We start from the raw sequence: 26,595 nt of genomic DNA on the forward strand, positions 1-26,595 counted from the left end.
ATATATGTTTTCATTTCAGTCACTGAAGTAAAATGATCCATTCTGCGGATATTACAACAGTTTAACAGTAAAATGTTTTCTATAGTTGAAAATATACATTTATCTTTCCTGTTATTGACATGATTAGATTTGTGTTTACTATATTTATATATATACTTGTAAATATTCTTGAAATGAGTATTCAACATTTCTGTTTATCATTTTAATGTTCTTATAATTTCACTCTCAGCATTATATTTTATAAACACCTGCTTTATTATAAAAATTAGAATTAGATTTGTTGATATTTTACTTTTTATTGTTAATTTTTTAAAAATCTATAATTAGCTTAATGTTTTTTGAAATATTTATGTGTTGATATTATAATTTATATAAATAACATAAAAATTATTTATTTTCATTTTAATATTGTGAATTATTAATTTGATTGTTATATTTAAATTGTCATTTATAAAATTCATCTAATGGTTTCCTTTATACTTTAACCATTTTCAGTTACAATATGTGAAACAGCTATGAGTTTTATTAAATTCATTTACTTCAAAGACTATAATTCTACAAATTCAGGAATCAGCTAATTGTATTATATCAGATGAACAACTTAAAACCAAACCACTACAGATTGAACACAGTTGCAACTTGTAACATTTTATGAATGAAATGAAAACATAAATTCTATATTTATATTAACAGAAGTCTACATATTTACCATATTTTACAAAAGATATTTGAAGTGAGGGCTCTACACAGTGATGCACTTTGTTCTCAACTGATCATATTGATAACCATGTGATACAAAACATCAATTCTGTTGATTTCTTGTTGAATGTTTGCCTTCAGTTCATCAATAGTGTGGGAATTTGATTCATAAACTATATACTTCAAACACCCCAAAAGGAAAAATTGCAAATATACAAATTGAGGAATGCTAAGGCCACCGCCCTCTGCTGTAGTTTGTTCTTTAGTAAATGCTGCATCAACTCGTGCTAGTGAATCATTTGATGTGTGACACATTGCTCTGTCTTGCTGGAGGAAGCCGTAGTCTTTATCATAATCTGTTAACTGAGTTTATAATTCTTTGAAAATTGTGCAGTACACTTCTGTATTTAGTCTGGTCAAAAAATATTGGCCCAGTGTACAATTACCAATTGTACACTGGGGGATACTACAACTGTAGTATCACTGGATACACTGGGTAATTGTACAGTTACCAATTGTGGATGCTCAAGCATCTGGTGAGGATTTTGAGTCATCTGCTACCTGGTGTTATGTGAATTAACATGCCAAACAAATGAAACTGTGCCTTATCTAACATGAAATACAGTATTTGATGTATCTGTCCATTAACCATGTTTTTGAGAAGCCAGTCGCAATAGTTAAGAACTTTGGTTTGTCTGTTCTCTTATGTTATTACACAATACAGTTTCAAATTTAAATCTGAAAGAATTTTATGCCAAGATGTATAATTTACACCAATTTGTTATGAAAATGTTTTACATACACATTTTTTTGGACCGGTAGAAATTCTTTGAACATCAACTATGGCCTCTGCAGTTATAATGGAAGGTTGCCTACTTTGTTTAGCATTTCAAACCAATCTGTTGCATACTATTTTTAACCAAATCATGCATGCTACTCTTTGCTGGAATAATGCCATTCAGAAATTTTTCCTTGAATATATGTTGCATTTCTTGGAAGGATACAGAATGCAAATAACTTTCCAGTAATGGCAACTCTTTTCTTGATAGAATAAGACATTTTAGAAAAACACAACTGCAAAGAATGAAACTACATTTTGCTGAAGCATGAAGTTTACAACTGAAATTAATAGACGAGAGTATTAATACACAACCAATAGTGTAATTAATAATAGCAGTGTTAAAGGTGACACTCAAATAACTGCAGTTCAAGCTGGCTTCGATTGGTTTAAAGTTGCTAATTTGGTAGTATGTGACCCCTGTTTGGTGATATATGAGGTCTATTCAGAAAATAACCGAACATTTTTAATTACATTCCAATAGATATTTAGTGACGTGCGGTTTGCAGCACTGTGTTCAGCACAAAAAAAATCCTATGGACCACATGTTCTTGGATTGTTGATATCTCGTTTAGTTTTCGTGTTATTGTTATTTGAGTGCAACGTTTTAAGCGTTAGTAGCAATTTTTGTAATATGCGATTTTCAGAAGCAATGATACAATGTAAATTTTTGCGTGAAACTGGAGAAAACATTCAGAGAAACATTTCAACTTTTGAAACAAGCTTATGGAGATAATGTTACAAATGATTTTCACGATTTAAAAGTGGTTGTCAGTCAACTGAAGATGACCCTCGACCAGGAAAGCCTTTGACTTCCAACTGATGACACCCATGTTAAGAAAATCAACAATCTGGTGTGTGCAATCATCGACTGACTGTCAGAGAACCTGCAGAAGAGGTTAGCTTCTCCATCAGATGCCATGGCATTTTGACTGAAAAATTTAACATGCATTGAGTTGTAGCAAAGTTTGTTCCTCGTTTCATGATCGAACAGCAAAAAGAACATCAAGTGGACATCTGTCAGCAACTTCTTGAACAAACAAATGACAATGAATTATTCATGCAAAGGAATCATAACAGGAGACAAAAGCTGGGTTTACAGCTATGACATCAGACAAAAGTTCAATCATCACAATGAACTGACAAAGATATTCACACTCCAAGACAGCATGTCAGTCTTGATCCAGTGTCAAAGTGATGCTTTCTGTTTTTTTTTATTTTAATGGAATTGTGGATTTTTAATTCTTGTCTCAAAGTGAAACACTGAACCATACGTACGTACTATCAAGGCGTTTTACAATGGTTACATGAAAAAATCTGCAAAAAGAGACCAGCGTTGTGGCAAGACAACTCATGGTTCCTTCACCATAACAATGTGCCTGGACACTCAGCTTCGTCATTCATCAGTTTTGTGCCAAAACTCAGTTGACTGTCCTTCCTCAGCCTCCCTACCTGCCAGACCTCGCCCCTTGCAATTTCTTCTTATTACTAAAATTAAAATGAATTAAATGTGATGAAAGGACGCTGTTTTGAGACTACTGATGACATTAAAGAAAATTCATCACAGATGAATAAAGGCTATTTCAAATGAGGTTATCCAGGTTTCAAGAAGTGGAAACACAACTGGGAAAAGTCTGTAAATAGGTTAGGGAAATACTTTGAAGGGGACAAGGACCAACCTGTAAAATTGATAATAGAGATTAAAAAAATAAAGTTCGGTTATTTTCTGAACAGACTTTGTAATCAATACTTGTACAAATGATTTACCTTTTTTAATATGGTATGGATAAGTTTCTTGTGCTGCAGATGTTAACATATCTAGTACATAAAGATATACTTTTGCTCTAGCAGAACTGTTTGGTTCCCATGTATAATGTTGTAATACATTTAATAATCCTCTGGTAAGATACAAGACACCTTGTTGCGGATTATCCTGAAAATGTTAATTGAAAAAAATATTATTATTCACAGATGAAAACATAAAAATTATGAATTAATGTTCATAAATAAACATAGCATTTCATTTCATGTATAATATCGTAGAACACAAAAGGTTACTCTTTTCATTTTACTATTCCTATGATATATCTCAATAAAAATTTAGCTAATTTATATTTTGTAATCAAAAAACTATTTCATGCTCTATACAATATTTTATAGAAAAACTACTAATTTACTTACTAAAATTTTTTAAAAATCTTCTAAATGGGGTAGCTGTATCAATCTATATATTAGCTGGCATAGTTAATGATTTAAGAAATGCTTGTAAAAAAATTTCATAAAAAATAACACGCAAAAACAGTGATGATAAATCCTTACAAATGTTTAGTGTCTGATCAGGTGATTCATTCGTGAATTAAATCAGAAAAATTACTTTAAATGTAGAGTAGTTACAATGAAATTAGATTTAAAATATCTACCATTAGCAGGTATCCAGCATGTAGCAAATTCATAAGTTATTTCAACATGCATATATTTAATTTCATTTTTACTTCTTCTACACAAATACATGCCAGAGCAAAGCTTAAAAAACGTGTTTATGCGTTTAACATAAAATTTAATCAAGAGTAAGTAACTCATCAACGTTAAATAACATTTTACTAACATTAAATAGCATCAATTTTTATTAACGTTAATGTTTTATCAGTGTTAAAATAGAATTTTATTAAATATTTTTTTGGCAACTGTTTTAAGTTGATACATTTTTTGCAATTTTTTATTACATCTGCTACATCTAATCTCATACCCATAAAGTATGGTTCTTTTTCAAATGTTAAGACTGCATTTAGGGAGAGATTGCCAGTGTTTCAAGCTTCGTACTAAAGTAAAACTTTATGACTATGAAAATCTTAAAGATGTTATAAACAGATTATAAGATTTCTCTATAATATACAAATTCCTTCTAATAAGTGATATAATTTTCATTAAAAAACATGATGAAATGTGATCACTTTTTTAAAATACAAAAATTACTCATTATTTAATTTTAAGCTATACGTGAGTTTTTCCTTTATATTTGTTCAAGTTTAATGTATTTATAAATCTTTTTACTGAGCAAGAGCATTGGAAACTTTCTTTTAGTGTACTACATGTAAAAACTTGCTTTCTGTGGTTGACATTCTTGCATGCTTATAAGTGGTTTACAAAGATTGATTCTGTTATTTTATGTAATATTTGTACAAGTTCTTCACATCCGTAAATGAATATGTGTCAGTCTGTCTCATATATTTACAACTGTTGGAGAGGCATTTAAATATATAAAGTGATTTCATTTACATGATAAAAAAATGAAATTATTTTTTACTTACAGGAACGATGAGAAGTAATGAAAGAAATTGACATAAATATGATACAAGGAATGGTTCAGTACTACGCATCTTTCCATCAATCTCCACACTTGTCGGCAATTCTGGCACAAGACTCAATGCTGTTTTTAAACAAGCATCAGCTGAAAATAATAGTAATATAATATTAATATGTAATTATATTAAGTCCATTTTAATCACTCATTTATGAGGTATGATTATTATAAGTATAAAATAAAACAGTTACAACTAGGTTCATGATAATTTGTTAACAAAATGGCAATAAAAAAAGAAATGCCTACTCACAAACCACTGGGAGTGAGAAGTGTTTAATGGAATTATATAAATGTATGCATCTATCTACCTATATACATCAAATTAGAAAAACAATTCTTTTTTTTTGTAACTGTATTTGTCCATATTCCCCAGTGTTCTAATTATGTCAAAGACAAAAGTATAAAAAGTTTACCACCAAGAATACAGAATTCAATAATGCTTCTTACCTTATGCATGCTTGTAACAAGCATTATTCAATTCTGTACTCTTGGTGTTAAACCTTTTATACTTATATATATATATTATTTTTACAAATATTTTTTAATATTTAAAATATATAATTCTTTTTTTTTAGTGCCTATTTGACCTCACTGGATCACTTCAATCAATTTTCCAGTTCATTTTCTTTGGACTTTATCGGCTTGTTGTTTTTGCCAATACTTTTTCACATTTTCAGATCTTAATTTTTGTTGTTCATATGTTGCACAATTTCAATACTCTGTCCATTTTAAAACATTTTGTGATAAAAAATTCTTTTATCTCTGGTTTATCTGTCGCACCCTCAATCATCATTCTAATCTTTCCTAGATCTTCTTTAATTCCTGTGATATATCATCTTCTGCCAGATTTCAGACTAAGCCCTCTGGTTATAAGTTGTTTTATAAACTATTCTCTGGCATTCTCAAGAGGTGGAAGAAATAGGAAATTCTGCGGTTTTTCATAAGACTATCATCAGTTCAATGACATTTTTATGAATGGTTTCATTTGTGTAAATTATCCACACACTGTCCTTTTTGTAATTTTCATTGATGTAGGTTCTGATGATTCTATGTTTGGTTTTAAATGTCTGATCACTTTTCTCTTCAGTTATGATTTAGATTACGGTTTCACACTTATAGAGCGCTTCTGGTGAAATAACAGTTCTGTAATGTTCCGTTTTTGTATTTCTAGACAGACATTTCTTGTTATATGTGGATTTAGTTAAAATTTGGGCATTTCTCAATTTAAGCGCTCTATTATTCCAAGAGAAATTTTCTCTTAATTTCTTATCTATTATTTCACCCAATATTAAAATTTTTGTATAATTTTTATATTTTGATCATTAATTTGGATTTTATTAATACACAATGCCATTATTTCTGTCTTCTCATATGATATTTTAAGCCCAATTTTTCCTGAAATTTTCTCTAAACTTGTTACTTGATTTTTAACTTCGTCTATATCTTTTGCTAATAGGGCTAAATCATCGGCAAATCCCAGACAGTTTGTCTTAATTGATTTTTGTTGGTGACAGATACTTATTTTTAAAGGACCAGCTCTTCTAATTTTTTGGTATTATGAACTTCTTCTTGGGTTCTTCTTTTAAATATTTCATTATTGATTGAATTTGTCGGGTCAAAATCTCTTCTATTCTTTTTATTTAGCCTTTTCTTTTTAAATGGGATTAGTTTAATTTTTATTTTGACAATGTAATGGTCAGAACCTGAGTCAGTTATTTCAAGTCAAAATGTTTACATTCCGGATCTCTTTATGATCATTTTTATCCATAAAAACATAGTCTAACTGAAATTCACCCTTTTTACAATTTGGATGTTTCCAGGTTTTTAATTTAAGTGGAAGAAGTTTAAAATATATAGATTTGGAAATTAAATTGTTATTTCTGCACAATTCAATGGTATAAATACGATTTTTGTTTGTTCTTTTTTGTGCTGGCCATTTTCAGATTACATCTCTGTATTTTCTTTCTTAGCCAAGTTGTGCAATGAAATTTCCGAGCAATATTTTGACATGATTCACAGGAATATTAATCATTTTATCCAGGATTTCCCAGAATTCTTGCACATTTTTTCCCCAAGTATTTTTTCTCATTTGTTGGTGAGTGAGTGTTGATTAATAAAAAAGTGTTATTAGCTGATTTAATGGTTAATGTACAGATTCTCTGAGACTGAGATTTAAATTCCAAAATGGAATTTGTTATTTTAAGACCGACTGCAAAACCATTGCCAAATTGTGAAACACAATTTCTCATGACATTTTTAAACGGAATCCCTTTGTAAAGTCTATACCCTAGACTTTCCATTGGGTTCTTATCAGTGTTTCTCATTTCTTGTACGGCCATGATGAGGATTTTCTCTTCATTGCAAATATCTGTAAGGATTTTTAGGTTTTCTGATTGTTTTAGGGAATTAACATTGTGTATAGCAAAGTTTGAAATTTTGTTAAAGTTTATTTTATTGGATTTTGGTGTAACCTTTATGTGAGTTTGTAGATGCGCCAATTCATCCAAGTTTTTTGTGTAGCCCTGCTGTATCCGAGTGGATATTTTTCTGATCTCTGTTTGGATCAGCCGATAGAATTTTCTGTAGAAAGCTTTCCATCTTCTGACAGTCAGAGTAGTCGTACTCAATTTGTGGGGTTTTCATGATCCGAGTTACAATTCCAGCTGTGAACTGGAAAGGTTCATTCTGATTTAGTTCATCATACAAGTCGCCAATCCTGTTATCACTATGCAGCTGGACTACATGGAGGCACAAATTCAGAAATTTCCCTTCATGTGCTTTGGCGATAAGGTGATTCCAAATTCCAAAATCAATTCCAGATATATATTTTATATATTTAGATATATATTGTTTACAGTGACCTCCAAGGATCCAATTACTTTAGGTCATAACCAATAGTCACAATAACTGATGTTTAGGTAACTTAGTGGTACTACTTTAATTGACATCTACTTGGGTACTATAATACAGTAAAATAATATTCATTAAAAATAATGATTTATTTCCATAATAAAATAATATAAAAAAACAAAAATATGCAATAATAAATAAAAATACAGTAGAGTAAAAGAAGATTGTAAGAATTGTAAAAGAGAAATTGAAAAAATTACTTTTACTTCAAATAGTCTTATTTTGCTGTTTTGAACATTAAATGCTGTAATACAGTTTTGAAGGTTCTTTCCTGAATCAAACCAAACACTCTTTGTTTCTTTATTAGCAGGTTCTGTAAAACTAAGAAACTGGCAAACGAATTTCATTGCTGCTAAAACCTCTAGAAGATTTCGTGAGTTGATGTCTTTATTATTGTTGCTATCATTACCTTCGTTGTCATTACCTACATCCCCGTCTATTTCTGCTAGTATTGAAGTCACTACATCATCATCTGTTACAGTTTCATGTGTTTCTACATTTTTGTCAACCTCTTGATAATCTTCAAACAATGCATTTGACAATGATTGGTTTTGCAGACTATTGCCCCATACCGCTAAAGACTCTTCTTCGCATGCGACATCAGTAACTTAGCCTGTGGTAAAAATCTTGCATGTCGAATGTAATTTTTTACAGTCAGCGGAGAAACCTCATTCCATGATCTTTCTAACATAATTATAACATCCAGAACAGTTATTTGTGTTTCCTTTTTTTAATGTAAATCTTGTATCATTTGTAAAATTAGGTGTTTTCTGTAGTGGACTTTTAAAGACTTGATCACGCCTTGACCTAAGGGCTGTAGAACTGCTGTTGTTTTCAGAGGTAAGAATAGTAACTTTATAGACAAAAAATTTTTAACATATGGTTGAGCCGGACAGTTGTCAATGAGAAGCAGTATTTTGTTACTTTCAATCTTTAATTCATAGCCCCATTTTTGTAACAAATATATAAAGATATCACTTGTCATTCAAGCTTTCTAGTATCTTTCATACATAACAGGAAGCGATTTCAAATTTTTAAACATCAAGGTTTAGCACTTTTCCCTATAACCAGAAATTTTTTTTGTCAGTTCCAGTCATATTTATAGGAATTAGTACTGTTAATTTTCTTTTGATAATCCCCACCCCATGAACACATTTCGCCTTTAAACTGAAGGGTTCTTTCTGGCGTCAGTTTTGAAAAAATGACCGGATTCATCAGCATTATAGATTTTTTCGTCCAAATAGCCCTCTTATAATTTTGGCCAAATGCTTTCGAACCATTTTTCTGATACACTGGCTGGTGCTGCTGTGGCCTTGTCACTTATTCTCCCAGACACAATATCATGACGCTGACGGAACTGTTGTATCTAAGCTGAATTTATTTCACATGGTTTACCAAATTTTTTCAGAAAAATTGTTCACCTAAGTTTGCAACATATGGCCGCTAATAGGGATATCACTAGCCCTCTGATATTTAACCCACCAGGTTGATCTAGTGATGAACACATCTTCCCAAATCGACTGATTTGGAAGTCGAGAGTTCCAGCGTTCAAGTCCTAGTAAAGGTCTTTTATACGATTTGAATACTAGATCGTGGATACCGGTGCTCTTTGGTGGTTGGGTTTCAATTAACCAAACATCTCAGGAATGGTCGAACTGAGACTGTACAATACTACCCTTCACTTACACATCATCCTCTGAAGTAATATCTGAATGGTAATTCCCAGAGGCTAAACAGGAAAAAGAAAAGCCCTCTGGTATTTAAACTATTTTAACAGCGCTTGGTCTACATCATTATGTTGGCTAGGCTGTAATTTTTTTGATTTCATAGAATTTGTTTCAAATTTTTTCACGATTCTTGCATATCAACGATGTTGTTGAATCATCTATGCCTAATTCTTGGGCAATGTCCTTATTAGTTTCACCATTCTTTAACTTCCAGATAATGTGCGCCTTTTCCTCCTAACATTAATGTTTTTCATCAACTAATAATTAAATCACTATTAAATAAATTACACAGGATATGTAAAATAAAATATTGTACTCGCATGATATGATAAGCTCACAGCAAAAGATTAATAACAACTGAATGTGGTTGCTTGCTTCAGTTTACAATAATCTGGTACAGGAAGAAGATAAGAAAAACAAGAATAATAGTATGTATGCAGGTAAAATGTGACACATTTTAACAGTCAAAATATTTCTGTAGCTACAATGTAGATATATTACATTACTGACAAGAGTCATTTCCGTCCACCATTATAAGCAATAAAATGTTGCATTGCAGTAGAAGAAAATGTCATAATAACTGATATGTCATTAAAGCCAATGTAATTATAAACAATATAATACTATATTTATGTATTAACAGCATACCAAACCAACCAGGAGACAAGTATTTGGTCATTATAAACAATACTGTACTGTATATAAAGTATGTATAATGCAATTATATATATGGAGTGTTCCGGTACGTATTCTCCAAACTTCAGTTACTGATTCAGGACACCAAAATGAGCAAAAACATTCATATCGATATATATCCTATTTTGCTCTCTTTTCCTTCTGGACGCCATTTTGTGATTTTCAAAAAAAAAATTGTAATTAATTTAATATATATGTATAAAGATAATTTTTTACCTGTTTTTATTTCCTCCACTACATGCAATAAAAATTATTAATAATAAATAATAGTAGTAAATTAATAAAAATTATCAGCTTGCATTATGGTGTGCAAGAGTACTGCCAGGTTAATTTTCTGCAATAACTAGATTGTTTGTCAACGGATTTTTACAAATGAGGTGTCAATTTGTTCAAAATAAAATGTTTAATAAATTTTGTAAGAAGTAAAAATTTGATCAAAAAATAATTACAAAGATATTGAAGATTAAAAATCAAGAGGGCCGCCATTTTGAAATTTTTTTTATTTTGTAGAACAAGACACTAGTCTTAGATCTGCCAGATTTATTACATTAGGTTCACTCATTCCTGAGAAATAATCTTTTCGCGAAAATCACAAAATGGCTTCCAGAAAGAAAACAAAGCAAAATAGGACTTACATCGATATGAACTTTTTTCTTCATTTTGGTGTTCTGAATCAGTACCTGAACTTCAGGTACTGATTCTGCTTTATTTAAGGAGTAAATAAAAATCACTATACATTGATATGATAAAGTATAACAATTGTGGTCAATCAGTAATTGCAGAGGAGTCAGCATACATATTCCTATATTAGTTGGTCTTGGTCCCAATTGTGATAAGAGAAGTTTAATCATAACAATTTAGATCAGGAAAGCTGGCTAGGAGAGAAGAAGGACTGATTAAAACAGTGATAGTAGGATCACTAGAGAAGGCAAAAAAGGTTAAAAATTATAGATGAACTAAACGAAGTGGGAACTATTAAGAATTCAAAAGTTTAGTTGAAAATAGAGAAGAATGGAAATAGATATGGTTCTGCTGATTGATATCAATAGACTGGAATTTTTATTTTTTATTAATTTTGAGTTCATTCTACTCAGCTGAATATAAACACCTTAACAAGCGTGAAAAATCTGAAGATAAAATGTATGTTCCATAACACATCGTTTTAATTCATATAACAACAATGAAGTCACACAATAGTTAGATATTACACACTTTTTCCTGTAGTGAGGTGGAAAAAAAAACAAAATATAAACTTAAAGGTAAAGAGGAGTAAAAGGGAATAAAGAGGCAGAGATCTAGATGAAGATGAAAATGTTTTAAAAACAATTTATAAAGGAAAGAGGGAAGAGAGAGAAAAAATAATTATATAAGATAAGATTAGAAATACAAACCTTGGTTAAGACATTGATTCATTAGAGCAACTTGTGCAGATAATAAATACAACTGAAGTCTTGTCATTTCTGATACAATTGATGGAATAGTTATATAACAATAAGCAGCACATGCTCTAACAAATGATGATGTCTTACGCGTATGGTGACCTTTTACAATACGACTGGTTTCCATAGATAACTTGTTTACACACTGTTACACAAATAAAGTTCCAAACATTATTTAATACACCGAGACAAGTAAAAATCAAGATATTTTAATATATATAACAAAAAATAATGCATACTTTAATCTTATGCTATTAGTAATGAAAAATTACTCTACACATAAAAATAACTTAAATAATACAGAAGTGTATTAAGCTCTTTAAGAAGGTGTGTGAAGGAGATAGCCTAAGAATATCAGCTAAAAGACTGAAATAATGACTGCGGGAATTATCCAGCTAGATCAAAAGTACAGTTGAATGCAATGATCTTGGAGTAGGTGACTAGTTTCTTTTATAACTGATTGTTATGTGAAAAATAAAGTTAGGTTTGAGAACACTTTTGGGACTACTCAAAAACCCTGAAACATAACAAGAAAAGAAAGTAAATTAAAATTCTAAGACTAATAGACTAATAACAATATTGGTAACACTGAATTGAAATGAGACATGTTGTCCAGGGGAATTCTAGACCAATTAGGATTGTAGAAATGAGATTTTGGGGCAGTAATGGCTGCACATTGAAGGGTAGAATAAGAAGTGAAACTATCTGACACAAATTAGAAACTTTTTCCTAGTAAAAAAGATAAAGTTAAATGGTGTAGCTGTCTGATCTATAAGCAGGAAAATCATTTACCTTGAGTGCCATTACAATACTGATAAACTAGTTATAAAAACAAAGATTGTGTGAGGAGAGATGGTTTCTAGGACAAGCAAGGCAATCCAATATATGAAGTGAAGAAAAAACAATGGTATCCATAGTAAAACTGCTATTATGTCCACATGATTTGTCAAAACTGGCTTAATTGGTAACAAATTTTAATTCAGTTTATCAAGACAACTATCCGTTTTAATATACAATGAAGGTTGCCTATCAGAGTATTTTAATAATTGATGAAGAACTGATAGATTTACAAAGTACTTTTCACGTAAACTGATATATTTCAATTAAGTTTGCTGTTAATCTGGTGTATTTATGGGTGGTTTTTGTTGGTAGATATTAAAACTGTACATATGCTCAATAAAATACAGGTTACAACACGACTGGACTTAGTTACAAAAAAAAACCTGTAGAAAAAAATTAGGTGAAAATATAAAAAACATGTTAGTACTGTGATCTATAAACTGAAGTACTTTCTGAAAAAGTAGTCAGACTAATTTTTTAAAAAATTCAGTAAAAAATCTGGTATTTTAGTACATATTTGTATATTTGATGATTTACATAAAACACAAGTGCTAGCCATACCAAGGGTTGGGTAGATCACAGAGAATAAATAAAAATACTTTTATAGAAGTATTATCTTTTTTAAATTTACGAAAATATAGAACACAAATTGTACATAAAAAAAAACTTTAAAAAAATAACATGACCAGAAAATAAAATTAAATAAATTTTAGAAAATACTAGCCGGTCAGGGGGCTCTGCCTCCTGGACCATCGATACATTCATATCCTCATGTTTGTGAGAATATTAAGTATTTTACTGAAATATATTAAGAAAATAAACATTAGTATTTTGCCGCGATGAACTTATTGTAGTGATTTTTTTTAGCTATAGTTCCATTTATCGATCCACAACTTATAATCCACTTTATCTCTTCCATCTAGCTGCTCAGCCTAGCTTCACAGCCAGGCATCACTTTGTTCTGCTCTTTGGGTAATTCTGATAACTGGTAATAAAACTTTGCCATCCTCACAACACATTCGTTTTGTTTCCGAATGAAACTTATGTAACCCTTCACTGCTACAAACTGATGCTCTTTCATGCTGCAATACAGACCTGGATCTCAATCTTTCATTCAATTGAGTATGGTATCTTACAATATTTTGCTGTTACGACTTGTCCTACCAATACTACTTTTTTGCATATCAATTTAATTTTATAAAAAGAAAGTGGCAGAAAAATTTTAATTTTAAAGAAAAAAGTCAAGTGAAAATTTGAATTCAAATAATAAAATTTTCAATTCAATGAAAACAATAAACTTAAAAAAATTCAATTTGTAAAATATCGCCAAATTTTTCTGTTCCATGATTATTTGATTTCGAATGTTGATGAAATTCAAACAACTATCACAATCACAGTAAAATTACTAAACATACTTAAAGTTTAGCACCTTAAAGAAGCATTAAAATAAATGTTTTTAAAAAACTTTTTATTTAATTTTTCACCTTCTCCCCTGGGCTCCAGATCCTGCAGTTAAGTATTACACAGCCCAGGGGAGTGTACTACACTCCCCTGGGCTGTGTAATTCTGAGCCCAGGGGAGTGTACTACACTCCCCTGGGCTCAGTATCAGGGGATACTGATTTATTCCAACATGCCTCCCATCTCTGCCCACCAGTCAAATCTTACTTTGTGCCCGCCTCAAACCCCCAGAGTAGGATCCACCAGGCCCAACTATGCCGTCCCAGGGTCCCCACTCTGGGAGCCAGGAGTCAGTCTTTAAGCCAATGCTTATAACAGGGACACCCTGAGTGGGACATCCCCACTGGGACTTGGTCTTTTTCACTCAGGGGTTCAAGAGTCCCTGTGCCTCATCGCTATCACCCACCTGTGTAAGCACGAGCAAATGGCAGCTCTGCAGAGGGCTGTCCCTCTTCTCCAAGCCTTCTCCTGAAGAACCCTTGTCATGAATCCTGCGATGTTATCAAACTTCTTGGAGCTTCGCAACATCGTGGCGATGATAGTCTCCACGTTGAGCGGTCTGGTAATCACTGAGCAAGCTAGGCGGTATTCATCCCACTGTGGGCCCAGAACACCACGTGTTCCAGGGTATCTGGGTCGCCACAGTAAGGGCAGTAGGAATCATCCACCCTCCTCCTACCACACAAGTAGGCGTAGAAGAACCCATGGCTGGTCAGGAATTGTGTGAGCCAATAGTTCAACTCTCCAAACCTCCACCGGCCCACAGCCCTATATCTGCGTTAAGATGATGTGTCCACCTACCCTTGGTGGACGCATTCCACTTAACTTGCCAATCTCAGAACAGGGCCTACTAAATATTTAATAAACATAAATTATTTTCACAATATATAACATGGTTTTGATTGTTTTTAGGTTATGTATTTAGTCGTTTTCGATTTCAACGTATTTAAAAAAAGATTTGTTATTATTAACACAATATTATTAATATAATATTTTATTAGCATTTCGCCACGATGAACTTATTGTAGTGATTTTTAAGCTACAGCTCCATTTATTGATTTGCAACTTATGGAACCAAAAGTGCATCTCAATAGACATTTTCAAGAACATTCTTCTATTTTTTAAAAAAATTTGTATTCATAGCACTTGCGCAGTAAATTTTCACGGTTTACGGCCTTAATATTGGGGGGTAGAAAGGTTGTAAAGACTTCAAAAGTTCCAAAAAATCAAGATTTATCATTGTCCTGAATTTCATTTTTATATGTTTCATTTAAAAATTTAAAAAAAAAACCAGAAATTTTTAAATCTTTGATAACAGATAACTTTAAATAACGATCGACAATATATGTTTTTTTATTTGGTATATCAATAAACAATTAATTGGTCATACCGTTTGAGAGATATAAATTAATTTCGGAATAAGAGAATGACCAGATCATTGAGAGTATATCTTTTGTATGCAAATGTTACCCCTTGTACTGCTAGCAAAGACACTGTTGGAATTTTTAAAATTGGTTGTACCATTCCAAAAATTTAAGTAAATTTCAGAAAAATAACGGATAACTGAATGATCCAACGTACATATTTTTTAATGCAGATGTTAGCACTCAACATGGTAAAAAATAAGCTGTTTGGATTTATAAAACTGGTCATACTGTCTTGTAGTTATAACTGAATTTCAGAATAAGAGAATGACCGGACAACCAGATAATCGAGAATCTAAAAGAAAAACATATAAACCATCCTTGCAATAAAAATAGAAACTTTACAAATTAAGATTTTTTTTGTATACCTACAGGATCCTTAGTTTTGCATTTCAAAGAGATCAACTCATTTTTTATATATATATATATATATATATATAGATACATTAAGACATATTAAATGAAACATAAACCACCAAAACACAGTAAATAGAGAAGTTAAACTTACCATACTAATACCAAAAATTGATTTTCATAGGATCCCGCATCTTCAGTTTGTAATTAAATTCTTCTATAATTACATTAAAATATATTTATTTATGTACTGGACAGCAGAATTAGCATATTTGTCCATATAAAATTTCAAAAAACAATTTTGATAAATTAACAACTCATAAATAAATATATTTTAATGTAATTACTGTATTTCTTAACAAGTGAAGGTGCAAGATCCTGCAAAAATTGATTCTTGGCATTAATATGGTAAGTTTAACTTATCTATTTACTGTGTTTTGGTGGATTATATTTCATTAAATATTAAATTTTATTATTAACAGCAATCAATATGAGAATTATTTGAAACTTCAAAACTTAAGATATACATCACCTGGACAAGAGTAGTGTGCACTGAATCAAGATTAGTAAAAGCAGCTCTGGCATCTACATAATAACTTAACTGCTGTTCAAAATCACGACCAAAATTTACTTGTCGTACTAGTTGTGAAATTAATAAACCAATTTGTCTTTTTTCATCATCAACTGTTAATACACTGCAAAATTTATAAACTATCAATTTCATTACATAATAATAACTATTAGTAATACAAGAACTAGTTTTAAAAACCTAAATAAATAATCAAGATTTATTAAAATTACTTCTTATCCTCTGGACTGATAGTCCAGTACCTCAGCTCTTATTTTGATACATTTGATGTATCTAATGTTATTTTATACATTTGGGCCTCCTTCTTAAAAAGTAAAAAAAACTAAAAATTATTAGTTTGTCGGCAATTTAGTTTAAGATAACTTGTTTCACATTGAATCTTACACTGATGAGTTTCTAATATACCAGAAAGGAATACATAAATTTGATACCTCCATTAAGCAAGGAAAGATTAGAGATGACAATATTTTAAAAGACAATTATGCTACTAAAAGGAACTGTGAAATTAAAGTAGTGAAAATTTCAAATCCTTGACAACAAATTTCCCTACTAACAAAGATATACAGAGTGATTCAAAGAAACGGGAAATTTTGAAAGTTGTGTTGGTAGCCGTGGGCAATTGGTACCACTTGATAAGTGGCGCCAGCCTCTCTAACCTAACCTGCCATTTAGATGTCATGGATCCTTGGAGTGGTGCGCAACGTGCATTTGCTATCAAAGTGTTTTACAAAAACAATGAGTGTGGAGGAAGCGCGTAGAGAATTTTGCCGTCATTTTAATTTGGGACGGCACGACCGTGTTCCATTAGCACATGCAATTAAAACATGGGTATCTAATTTTGAGAAAACTGGTTCGGCAATGAAAAAGAAACCTCCAGGCCGTGAGCGAACCATCTGTACACCACAGAATGTTCAAGCTTTACAAGATGCTGTCACACGAAGTCCACATCGGTCAATCCGTCGTCTTTCAGCATCTCTACAATTGCATAGTTCAAGTGTTCGAAGAATGTTAGTGAAGGACTTGCAATTCCATCCATACAAGTTGCAGATCGTCTAGGAACTGAAATGGAACGATGCAGTTGTGCGAGCACAATTCTGTAATGTAATGCTTCAGAAGATAAATGATAACAAAGAGTTTTTTCACGAACTGTGGATGTCAGACGAAGTGCATTTCCACCTCAGTGGATTTGTTAACAAGCAAAATTTCAGATAATGGGCACAAGAAAATCCTACGCAGCTACACCAGCGTCCGTTGCACAGCCAGAAAGTGACCGTGTGGTGTGCTATGTCATCTTATGGTGTTATAGGCCCTTATTTTTTTGAGGATGACAATGGTCTTACGATTACAGTGACGTCGGCTCGTTACGTAGCCATGCTTGAAACCTTTGTTGTGGAACAACAAAAGAAATTTCCACCAATTCTTAACACAGCCTGGTTTCAAAAAGACGGAGCAACGTCACATACTGCACAAATATCAATGGCAGCTGTACGCCGATTGTTTGGACAATGTGTCATTTCACGAAATGGTGACATTAGATGGCCTCCCAGATCGCCTAATCTCTCAGCTTGCGATTACTTTTTGTGGGGTCACCTTAAAAGCAAAGTGTTCCACAGTAGACCTGCTACAACGGAAGAACTGAAGGCAAAGATCCGAGAAGCAATTGCGGAAATTCCAGTTGAGATGTTACGTTAAACCATGAACAATTTAACGAAGAGACTTCATGAGTGTTTACGTAGAAGAGGAGGTCACCTGCAAGATGTCATCTTTAAAAAATAAACTAAAATGTATGTATCCTAAAATGGCAACATTTGTACAATTACATGAAATAAAATTCATTTTCTAAAAAAAATTTTTCATTAACGTTATTTAATTTTTTAAATTTCCCGTTTCTTTGAATCAACCTGTATTATCCTTTCTTAAGGATAGATAGGTCTGTGGTTGAGAAAGCTTTATAAAAGTAACCTGTACTCTTCAATTTCAATTAAATTAAATGCAGACTTAAACTGCATTTGTCACAAATGAAGGTTGTAGGTAGGTTATATCTTCAAAGATGATTCAGCTTAACTACAAGAGGTTATCTCTAAAGTAAAGATCGTTTCACTGTAAAAAAATCTATTCTGAAAACTTTATAAATATTTTTTATTTCTCTTAAACTACTTACCATATACTACTTCTCTATATAATCACCACATGAATTAGGACATTTATCGTAGTGATACCAGCTTCAATATACCCTCGTCTAATTCTTCTGCCACCACTCCAATTAGCCACTCATTAAAGCATTTTTAAGTTCACTGTCACCTGTGAATTGCTAACCACTCAAAAATTCTTTCATTTCCCAAACAAATGGTAATCAGAAGGAGCTAAGTCCGGACTATATGGTGGGTGATCATAAATTTCCCATCCAAATTTCTTAGTAAATCACGTGTCAGATCTGCAACATACGGACATGCATTATTGTGCAGCAGGATGACACCATCGATCAACCACCCACATTGCTGATTTTGAATGGTGTACCGTAACTTACATAGAGCTTTGCAGTTGGCTTCTGCATTTATAGTCGTTCTACATAGCATGAAATCAATCAACAGTATGCAAAACCGATCCCAAAAAGACTGTGGCCATCAGTTTGCGTCCAAATGGCTGTGGTTTGATCTTTGTTGGTCTGATTGGTGATTGAGGGTGACGCCAATCACTTGACTGCCATTTTCTCTCTGGCGTGTAATATGAAATCCATGTTTCATCACTGGTAACAATTGAATTAAGGAACTCATCCTTTTTTCTGTGTAGTGCATCAAAAATTCCAAAGCAGATCCCATATGGATTTTTGTGTGACGTTCTGTTAAGATGTGCGGCACCCAACATGCACAAACCTTTCTAAAGCCTAAATGGTCATGAAAAATGTGGCCAATAACAGCTCTTGAAACATCAGGAAAAAAAAGGAACAGGTCAAAAATTGTTGAGTGACAATCTTTTCTGATTTCATCATTGACACGTTTCAACAAGTCCTCGATGATTATCGGGGGCCTCCCCGAACGTTTTTCATCATGCACATTAATTCTGTTATTTCTAAACCTTTTACACCATTTTCGGACATTTCTTTCATTCATTACATTACCACCATACACAGCAAGTAATTTCCTATGAATTTCAGCCAGCTTAACATTTTCATGGTTTAAAAAGCATATGACTCCACATATTTCACAATCGGTGGCAACATCGATTTTTCTATTCATTTGATAACACAATAACTCACACGTAATCTAAGATACAATGCAACAACTTACAGACAACAATGCAGTATGTAAATTACTAGTGTGGCCATGAACGACACAGGTTCACCAGCCTTAAGAAGAGAAATTTCCCATCGGTCTTTAAATACAGCTTTGATGAACTGGGTGTTGAGAATTAAGAATTGCAGAAATCTTAGGAAGTAAAACATTTTTTGTCAATCTCAAATTTTGTTTGTCAAAATAGGAAAAAATGTTTTCTTTTGCTTCTTAATTTTCACTCATGACTCTTGTTCTTTCTTCTCTTTCCAAAAAAAGAAACAATAAAGATTGCAGTTTCCTTTGTAACCAAACCTTCCATCCATGTAGCCTAAAAGACTCCTTAAGAGATAAAATTTTATCTACAACAACATCAATCAAATATTCCTCTCTATCGCTTCAGATTCTACTAAAACAACCTCTGCAGTCACCAATTAAGGAAAATTCTCCATCAAATTCAATTCATTTTGTAAAATTATTAGAAAAAATAATGATAATCATGTTGCAAAGATCCTGGACTCAAAAAAATCTGAATTTGAAAGCTAAATTACATCACTGATTCTTCATGAGCAAAGTTTTTCTAAAAGCTAAACTTGTTTGCGTGTGTGACTATAGAAGAAAGCAACAAAGAACACAAAACTTAGAACATCTAAAATTAGCATAACTAATATGAATGAGAGGTTAATTAGATCTGAGAGGAACTGGTTGTTTGTAGATTTAATTCTAATGCAGGAGTCATAACATTACTGATTTATTGAAAAACTTTAGTTTAAAAATTTGCAATGACAAAACTGAATAGTGCTTATTTCATGTGGAGATTGATGTCTATGTCTTACAGAGATTAATCTTCCTGAAATTTGGTCTGCTGGAATACTTTTAGCTCTACTTTATGGAACCCTTAAAATGAATTGAGTCTTTTGTGAAAGGCTTATGTACTAAGAAAGACTTCTAAGCTGATTAATTCTAACTGTGATGAAACTTAAAAGATAATGGCTTTCTTGCTCTGTAGAATGAATTCATCTCTTCAAGTATGGTACGTCGTATTAAGTTTTTGTTTGTAATAAAAATTTAATTTAGATGGTATATATAAAATGCAAAACTAATTTTAAAAATTTATGTAGTATAATATAATAAAGTATGTGGCAATGCTGTTTTTTACCGAAGTTTTATGCTTTTACATTTATATAAGTTAGCCTCCAAATATGTTTTTTTTACAAAATCTTTATGCTATGTTAGGTTTTTCTGCTAGATCAATGATTTGCAGCAGATTACAATTCTTAGTAACTAAATTTCCTAATTTTTTTTAGTATATACTGAAGATAAATAGAATCCTGTTCATAAAATAAAATAATTTCAGTTTTAATAAATTCCATCAACATAAGGTTTATATTGTATATATAATTATGTTTAAAGTGAAGGATGTGAGTAGCTGCTATGAATACCAATTTAATTTTAACAAAACCAAATATGATAAGTAGACCCAGAATCAACAATGCTGGCCTTTTCATTGGTAAAATTACTCTTGGATGAGTATCAGGTTTTACTGATTTGGGAAGCTTCTTATATAAATACAGAGAATCATTCCTGAGATATAGAATATTAAATGCTAAATGAGATTTCCTGTGAATGAGGAATACCTATGCAGCTACAAGTTAAGTTTAATTTTAATGATGAAGTGGTACATCTTTGCTGTGCTGCTGTAAACAATCATTGAAGAGAATTGAAGCCTTTGAGGTATAAGTTTATTGATGATTTAATAAGATTAGTTGAATAGGTAAGGTTTGTAATGAGGATATAATTTAGAGTATACTAACATTGTAATTCCTAACCCTATATCAAAGATATAAAATTCTATCAGCTTTACTGTGATGCTAAGATTATTCTTAAATAATAACTAGATTATTAATAAATCTGTGATATACAAATCCATCATAAATGCTTGAACCTTTCATATGAGAATATGGTACAGAAATCTTTTAGCTTTCATCATCATTCTAATTACTAAAATGCTATTCGATTGGTGTGCTACAACATAGTCAAAAGATATATTATTAATTAGCTTAGTACCTAAAAAACAGTCTTCAAACACATTATTCATCCCTCTTGATAAAAATTAAAATGAAGAAAAACCATTAAGGGAACCTCAGAAGTGCTAAGAAAAAATATATTTAAATTAAAAATTAATATAGAACATAAATAAAGACCTTACCTAACAGAGTCATGCATACCACGACATATATACATAAGAGCATCAGTGACAACTGGATCATTAGTTAATTGTAAATTTCCACGAGACATATAATCGGTCATAATACTTTTACATACATTTACTTTAACAAATTCACCATGAAATAAATCTATCAGTGGCAAAAATTTATCCTGTAAAATATAAATAAATAACAATAAAGAATAAAATATTAAAAAAAATTGTTAAATTAATAAACAATTGAAAGGGTGGATAAAATGTTAACGAACATTTTGATAAACTTTCTAAAGATCACCAACAATATTGATTTATTAGCGGCTATTGACCACAACAACTGACATTGTCTACGTAAAGTATTTACGGAGCATTATATTGGAATTTAGTGTTGCTGAAAATCTCTTGCTGGATGTTTACAATCATTTATATTATTGCAGTTAAGTTTTAACAGGTAAGATAGAGAAAACTAACTGAGAATGCACAAGACTGTTGGCTAGAGAACACTATGCTTCCAACTTATTTAGATAAACTTCTAATATGGGCATTATGTACTCATAACATGATAGCACCTTGTTGTCAGTTATAAGCACCCTGCGTTTTTAATACAACTGCATTCTATAAATTGTTTATGTAATTTACAGATTAAATATTTACAGAACAGGGTTTGTAAAAAGTAGATATCTATTAAATTTGTTCTGAAATTACAATACTACATTTTATTTTATAAAAAAACATGTACATAATTCTCATTAAGTCATACTGCTTTTCCATTAAACTCAATAGCCCTCACCCAGTCATAGACTGCTACTGCCAATGATATCATTTAGAAATTAAACTTATATTTTAGGCATGGTGTTAATTCAATAGCAGTGAAATTAAATTATCCTTTATACTGTTAATTTTATTATGATTAAACCTTATTCAATGAAAATAACTGAAATATTTCTGCATATCTAATAACAATACTAACAGAAAATAGTTTTACGTTATGTTTTGTAAATAACCAATTACGAGCCTAAAGACTGACAATATCTTAATAACATAAACAAAAATTAATTATTTATTTTAACACTTTATTTTACACAATAGGAGGTAACATGGAAATGGTAGTGATAGAACGCATGAGAAATAATTTAATATTAATGTAATGTACTTAAAAAAACCAAGAACTATTAAATTACTGTTTATGTTCAACTATTTGTAACATACCATTATAAAAAGTGATTCAAAATCAGATGTATTTGAAATAATATTCTCAATGATAGTCTGTAGCTGAGGATAAAACTGTTCATAAGCTCTGTTGGGTGTTACATGTTGTATTACATCTCCAAGAAAAGCATTAACTTCTCTATTCTGAAACAAAATTAAAATACATCCTTTAAACAATATTAATCACAAAAATTGTATACCTACTTAACCAGTATAACATTACACCAGGTTATACACAGCAGAAGAAAGATTACCAGATTACAACATTTAAACATCCTGAAACAATCAATCTGAGGAAAATAGATCTCCTCCTTTTTTGAAGTTGGTTAAAAATAGATCTTATCAGGGATCAAATGTGTAATTTTATTCTAGCCTAACATAACCAGTAATTACCCAAATTAATTTGCAGTAATTACAGTTACAACCACAGATATGCAATAAATATTTTGTTTATATTTCACATTTTAGATAATCAGCTTTCATCAGAATAATAAGTTATCTCCACAGGACACAAAACAATTTCCCAACTGGTAACATTAAATATCCACTTTCATTAAACTGAGAATATATTTTTTTTCTAGCCACCGAATTTATAGGAAGCAGAACAATTTGTTATTCTTTTGAAAATTTCAATATAATCAAATTACATTATGATACTTAATTACCAAGTCCCAACACTCATTTTATTTAACTTACAAGGTTTGTTCAGAAAATAACTGAACTTAATTTTTTAATCTTTATTATTAGTTTTATAGATTATTGGTCCTTGTCCCCTTTAACGAAATTCCCTCCCCTATTGATATACTTTTCCCAATGGTGTTTCCACTTCGCGAAGCAGTCCTGGATAGCTTCATTTGAAATGGCCATTACGGTCCGTGATGAATTTGCTTTAATGTCATCGATAGTCTTAAAACGATGTCCTTTCATCACTGATTTTAATTTTACACATATTAAAAAATTGCAAGGAGCCAGGTCTGGTGAGTAGGGAAGCTAAGGGAGGACAGTCATCTGATTTTTGGACAGCTTTACAAAGCTGAGTGTGCGGGTGCGTTGTTGTGGTGAAGGAACCATGAGTTATCTTGCCACAATTCTGGTCTCTTTTTGCAGATTTTTTCATGTAACCATTGTAAAATGCCTTGATAGTACATACGGTTCAGTGTTTCACCTTGAGGCAAGAATTTAAAATCCACAATTCCATTAAAATAAAAAAAACAGAAAGCATCACTTTGACACTGGATCAAGACTGATGTGTTTCTTGGAGCGTGGAGATCTTTACCAATTCATTGTGATGATTGAACTTTTGTCTTGAAGTCTTAGCTGTAAACCCAGCTTTTGTCTCCTGTTATGATTCCTTTGCATGAATAATTCATCGTTATTCGCTTGTTCAAGAAGTTGCCGACAAACGTCCACTCAATGTTCTTTCTGCTGTTCGGTATCAACCAAGGAACATACTTTGCTGCAACTCGAAGCATGTAAAATTTTTCAGAGTCAAAATGTTATGGCATGATCTGATTGAGATGCTAATTGCTTCTGCTAGTTCTGCGACAGTCAATTGACGATCTGCATGCATCAGATCGTTGATTTTCTGAACGTGGGTGCTATCAGTTGAAGTTCATCTTCAATTGACTGATGACCACTTTTAAATTGTGAAAACCATTAGTAACACTGCTTATGACTCAGAGCATAATCTTCGTAAGCTTGTTTCAAAAGTTGAAACGTTTCTGTTAAAGTTTTCCTCAGTTTTACGAAAAATTATACATTGTATTGCTGCTCCTGAAAATCACACATTATAAAAATCACTACTAACTACTTAAACGTGTTGCACTCAAATAAGAATAATACGAAAAATGAGATATCAACAATCCAAGAACATTTGGTTACAGAGGTGGTTATACAGAACACAATGCTACCAACCACATGTCACTAAATATTTCTGTTGGTGTGCAATTAAAAACGTTCGGTTATTTTCTGAACAGATTTCATATACTAAGAACAACGCAACTAGACACAGATGTAAAGAAAGTGAAATATCAAGAAAATATTTTTCTAATAAATTACAATCAGCCAGTTACATTATGTTTTTCTTTATTTAATTTATTTTAGTATTCAGATAATTGGTCCATACATGAAAACTGAAATACCATAAAAACTATAATTTTTAGTGAAAATAAACAAATTAAGGAAAACTGAGATTTTGGTTATATATTTAAAAGAAAAACAAATTGGAAATCTTGTGTAGCAAATTACACAGTTTGAAAGTGTATATACAACATTATTAATAAATAACATTCCCTGAGTATCTTCAGTGATTTTTGTTTCAGTTACCGATCATTTTTGTATAGTATTCCAAATGTCACTAGAAAGTTGCAAAAACAAGCGAAAATATTATGAATTAAGCTTTAAGCATTATTACGTTTATAAAATTTGCTTCAGTTTTATCACAGAAAGAGTTAGAAATTTTTTTAAGTAACTTTATACTGACAATCATGGACTTTATATGACAATATATTTTAGCACAGGGTTAAAGTTATGCTATTTTTAACTTCAATAAAAGAAAAAGATTTTTAATGTAATATGGTTACTTTACAGTTTTAATTGGTGTTCAATTTAATAAAATGTTCCTCCACATCAAATGGACAAATGGTGGTCTCACAGTAAGGTTTTTCTGTATAACTTAAATGAAAAAGATGTTTCAATTGAAAAAAATACATTATCAGTATATCCTTAAATCTTTTTCATTTTTTCTATCATAATTTTTATATTTGATTCTTATAGCACAATGATACGTACATGGCCTGATGTCATTCATATATGCAAAGAATGAATGAATCAATAATATAAATTTTCAAGATAACTTAAAAAGCAAGCAAGATGAAAAATCAATATTAATAAAGTTGTTTGCATTTTAGGTTACCAATGATATACGTTAAATGCTGGATCACACAACATTGTTCGTGGACTGTACAATTCAGCACTGAAAACTTCTGAAAATTAAATAATTAAAAAAATGATACTCCAAACAAAATAAAAAATAAAATTATTGACTACAACTTATCTGCTTGAAAATGTTTAAATGTTTTAGGGAGTGCATATTGCAATTTTAAAGAATAATAATAACTACAGAACACTGGGTATGTTCCAGATAGAATACATTAACTAAACATGTTTTAATGATTTTTAATAAAGATAAAGTATTTTTTTTAAGTTCATTAAACAAAAGTGATAAAAAAGATTATTAATAAAAAGGTTAAGATTTACAAAACAATCATCCCGATAACTAATAAATTTAGAAAGAAGAGAGAATTTCCTTTCTAGGACATATTTTCAGAATGGAAGAGACCAGACTTATCAGACAGATAATCAAACTTTTCTGGAACAAGAAAAGCAGACTGAACTGTTTATACAAAGTACAGAAAGACATGGAGGAATTAGACATAACCCATGAAACCTAAAAACGAAAACCGGAAACTATGAGAAATTAAAAAATAAAGAAACAAGATTCCTATCGAAACCCAAGAAAACAATAAGCCAGGTGTACTCTGAACAAGAAAGGGCAAGAAGATCCGAAACCCTTAGA

General features: G+C 31.2%; 1 protein-coding gene across 2 annotated transcripts in view; it reads right to left on the reverse strand.

The window, feature by feature from the left end:
• Nucleotides 1-26,595, reverse strand: part of LOC142324230 (VPS35 endosomal protein-sorting factor-like) — a 97,252-nt gene that overhangs the window by 15,714 nt on the left and 54,943 nt on the right. For both annotated transcript variants that reach the window (XM_075365062.1, XM_075365063.1), the window contains exons 12-17: nt 23,019-23,162; nt 21,816-21,985; nt 16,281-16,443; nt 11,623-11,815; nt 4,846-4,985; nt 3,305-3,470 (exon numbers count right to left, since the gene is read on the reverse strand). In XM_075365062.1, the coding sequence (XP_075221177.1) occupies nt 3,305-3,470; nt 4,846-4,985; nt 11,623-11,815; nt 16,281-16,443; nt 21,816-21,985; nt 23,019-23,162 (976 nt within the window). The remainder of the gene's footprint in view (nt 1-3,304; nt 3,471-4,845; nt 4,986-11,622; nt 11,816-16,280; nt 16,444-21,815; nt 21,986-23,018; nt 23,163-26,595) is intronic.

Source organism: Lycorma delicatula, chromosome 4, assembly GCF_047948215.1.
Source record: "Lycorma delicatula isolate Av1 chromosome 4, ASM4794821v1, whole genome shotgun sequence".
Taxonomy (NCBI): Eukaryota; Metazoa; Arthropoda; class Insecta; order Hemiptera; family Fulgoridae; genus Lycorma; species Lycorma delicatula.